This window comes from Colobus angolensis, unplaced genomic scaffold (genome assembly GCF_000951035.1).
Source record: "Colobus angolensis palliatus isolate OR3802 unplaced genomic scaffold, Cang.pa_1.0 Scaffold442, whole genome shotgun sequence".
Lineage (NCBI taxonomy): Eukaryota > Metazoa > Chordata > Mammalia > Primates > Cercopithecidae > Colobus > Colobus angolensis.
Window position 1 is genome coordinate 925,601 of NW_012117844.1, and position 4,182 is coordinate 929,782.

The window sequence follows — 4,182 nt, forward strand, 5'->3', positions numbered from 1 at the left end:
ACAAAAAAATTAGCCGGGCATGGTGGTGCCTGCCTGTAATTCTAGCTACTCGGGAGGCTGAGGCAGGAGAATTGCTTGAACTTGGGAGGCAGAGGTTGCGGTGAGCTGAGATCGTGCCATTGCACTCCAGCCTGGGCAGCAGGAGCGAAACTCTGTCTCAAAAAAAAAAAAGTTCCTAAAGAGAAAAGAGGAATCATAGACAATCTAATATAGATATAAGAAAATAAAAACCTAAAATGTTACTATGTAAATACAGTTACAAAATAGGAAAACAGGATGCTACCCAGGTAGCAGAAGATCAGAGGCTATAATTGACTATGAAAACAGTAAGACATTAACAACAAACCAACCTCCAGCTCATCAAACACAGTCAATTAAGCAAGTTATTTTTTATCTGAATCATGTGCTTAAATACCTCTGTTCTTTCATTTATTTGCCAAAATGTTGACTTAAAGATAAATGGAGGAAAAGTATGAAACAAAGGAAAAGAAAAGCAACTGAGGTATAAAAATAATGTGGAAAACTAAAGCCTTAAAAGCCGGATATGAGTTAAAAAATTAACTCATATGCCTTTTAATTTTAAAAATGATCAGTATAGGTTTAAAGAAAATATGTATTCTCTCATGGTAATTACAGTCTATCAAACAGAGTTAATCTGATTTTCAAGTAGTCTGTTATTTAGCATCCAGTCAGCTCCATGAATCCAACTGGAATAGAGGTTGTATATTGTTAAGAATATTATTTTATGTAGACTAGATTTTCATTCCATTTCTGTAATTGTATAACTTATATTTTATCTACTCATTATTACTGTTCCAGTATTTATATTCTATATTAGATGTATATTGGAAAAATTAATGGTGATTTGTTCATGTAGTTTTGAGAATGTTCAAAGTAAATAGGATAGATTGATACTTAAAAAGTTAGTTGTGTAATAACAGAGATATAATTTGAGGCATATATTCTAGCCATCAGTTCAAGTCAAGCAATGATTGTTGAATTAATTATACAGATATTTCATGAGGAAATATTTTTATTTGAATTAATCAGATAGTTTTAAGTGCAGATTTCGTTGACTGTCTTTTAATATAGATACTGAATATGCATCCCCTCTTTATTCAGACAGATTTATTACCTACTATATGTAAGACACTGTACTGCATGTTCTTTGCATGAGAAAAAGTAGAGTACACCCTATAGTGCTAATTGACCCTATTATAAATTTATGAACCCAGCTCTGGGTGGACCCTTAATACAGTTTGGCTCCTCGTCCCAAACCTTAATTCATACAGTTAGCTAATGTTAATTGAGCTCTTCTTATCTGCTGATCATCTAGCATCAAAGTAGTGATCATGTTTCAACTGAATCTTAAAAAATAACAGAGGTTTACAAAGTGGGAACAGTGGGGAAGGGCATCCCATGTAGACAATAGCATTTGTATAAAAGCACAAAAATGTGCTGAGCAATTTTTAGAGTATATAAAAGATGGATTACAAAAAGGATGAATTTGGAAGCACAGAGACAGGCTAGGAAGTGATTATAATAGTCTAGGCAACATATGATGGCATTCATTATTTCCACATATTTATTTACATATTAGGCATGGAGGTAAGGGTATATGTTGAACTAAAGCTTTTTGGAAATAGAAAGTGGCTTGAACTACTATTAAACCAGCTTCTTTCTCAGCCAGGAAGTTAGTCTTTATGTCACAAAAAAAACCCCAGAAGCTCACAGACATTTATTCCTTTAATGTGCCATTCCCTCCACCTTGGGATTTATGTATATCAGTCTCAAATGATGTCCCTAATTCCTTTATTAGTCTAACTTTCTCATCTTTTTTTGAGCCGGAGTTTTGCTCTTATCACCCAGGTTGGAGTGCAGTGGCACAATCTCGGCTCACTGCAACCTCCACCTCCCAGGTTCAGGTGATTCTCCTGCCTCAGCTTCCCAAGTAGCTGGGATTACAGGCATGCACCACCACGCCTGGCTAATTTTGTGTTTTTACTGGCCAGGCTGGTCTCGAACTCCTGACCCCAGGATCCACCCACCTTGGCCTCCCAAAGTGCTGGGATTACAGGCATGAGCCACCGCGCCTGGCCTAACTTTCCCATCTTTCTAATTCATGTTATTCTCTCTGAATTTTTTTGACAGTACAGTTATTATTAAGATACTTATTCTTGCCATCAAGGAATATATAGTTTATTTTTTGAATTGAATGTGTAAGTAGATAAATTTAAATGCAACAAAATAAATTTAGTAGGCCGGGCACGATGGCTCATGCCTGTAATCCCAGCACTTTGGGAGGCCGAGGGGGACGGATCACTTGAGGTCAGGAGTTCAAGACCAGCCTGGCCATCATGGTGAAACCCTGCCTCTACTACAAATACGAAAAATTAGCCAGGCGTGGTGGTGCACGCCTGTAATCCCAGCTACTCAGGAGGCCAAAGAACAAGAATCACTTGAGCCTGAGAGGCAGAGGTTGCAGTGAGCTGAGATCGTGCCACTGCACTCCAGCCTGGGCAACAGAGTGAGACTCTGTCTCTAAATAAATAAAATGGTAGAGTTGTAAACAGAGGTGATCACTCTTGTCTTTTCTCCTTTAATACGTCTTTGTCTTCTGTCTTCTCTTTCAATCTGGTTGCTCACAGGATTATGTTTTCAGGCCTCTTATCCATTCATTCTGTATGCTGAGCCTTCCCATACATCATCTCGCCTGAGATCCTTTTTTTTGGTCTCTGTTTACTGTATGTTTCTACCAGGATAGACCAGAAGCAACTCAGACGTCACCAATTCAGCATACCCAAAATCGGACTCAGTAAATGATTTTTAAATGTTTGTTGACTTGAGCCGCTACCAAAATGAATGAGATTTGTTCTCTGTATTCAATGAAATTAAAATCTGATTGAGAAGAAAATATTTACATAAAAATTAATTCCAGTAAAAGAATGTGGTGAAACTCTCATATACACACTTTAGGTTTTTATTTGGTTTTGTCTTCAGGGTCTTTGGGTTTAAGAAATGGATCATAAATACTGGTTTATGATACACTCTGAATTGTGTTCATACACCATCCTTTTTGTGAAAAAAAAAGTATTTATTAATAATTACTCATTTATCTACCATTCAGAAAGATAATTGCAATACTAACAGTCACATCCATCTCCCTCTTGCCACTCTGTCACCAGTATCCTGTGCCACAAATACGTCATTTTTTAACTGTAACTACTCTGTACCTTGAGATAAAGAGTCTTCATTGCCGGGTGTGGTGGCTCATGCCTGTAATCCCAGCACTTTGGGAGGCTGAGGCGGGCGGATCACCTGAGGTCAGGAGTTCAAGACCAGCCTGATTAACATGGTGAAACCCTGTCTCTACTAAAAATACAAAATTAGCTGGGCGTGATGGCACATGCCTATAATCCCAGCTATTAGGGAGGCTGAGGCAGGAGAATCGCTTGAACCCGGCAGGCAGAGGTTGTGGTAACCCCAGATCATGTCATTGCACTCCAGCCTGGGCTACAAGAGCTAAACTCCGTCTGAAAAAAAAAAAAAAATAAGAGTCTTCATTACTAAAAGGGGCTATTTTGGGACTTTGATCTTCCAGATTCCTTGAGAATTAATTATTTGATAATCTAAGCCATAATCTGGAGCTCTATTCACTCAATGATTTTGTTGCTTCATTACCAGGATTAGTTTTAAAGGGAGAATGGGGCAGTAAGAAGAGGATAAGTTATTTTGCCTCTTTAACAACAAGGTTTTTATAAGACCCATTAATGGCATGAATATTTGTGGTCATAAATTATCTTTAAAAATGATTTTCTGACCTCCAATTATGAACTATATTACTTTGTACTTGGATAGTAGGTATAAACTTTTGGAATCAAAACTAGAATCCACTCTTAAGAAGTCTCTTGAAATAAAAGAAGAAAAAATTGCTGCTTTAGAAGCTCGATTAGAAGAATCCACGAATTATAACCAGCAATTGCGCCAAGAACTTAAAACAGTAAGTGATTTTCTTGGAAAGAATTTTAAGGATCATTTATTATATAAATACTTGGACAGAAAAATATAAAGTAGAAAATAAAAATATAAAAAAATATAGGCCGGGCGCGGTGGCTCAAGCCTGTAATCCCAGCACTTTGGGAGGCCGAGACGGGCGGATCACGAGGTCAGGAGATCGAGACC

At 37.5% G+C, this 4,182-nt stretch overlaps 1 protein-coding gene across 1 annotated transcript in view; it reads left to right on the forward strand.

Moving 5' to 3' along the window:
- Nucleotides 1-4,182, forward strand: part of CCDC88A (coiled-coil domain containing 88A) — a 140,344-nt gene that overhangs the window by 100,769 nt on the left and 35,393 nt on the right. The window contains exon 15 of the mRNA XM_011957453.1: nt 3,851-4,000. Within this exon, the coding sequence (XP_011812843.1) occupies nt 3,851-4,000 (150 nt within the window). The remainder of the gene's footprint in view (nt 1-3,850; nt 4,001-4,182) is intronic.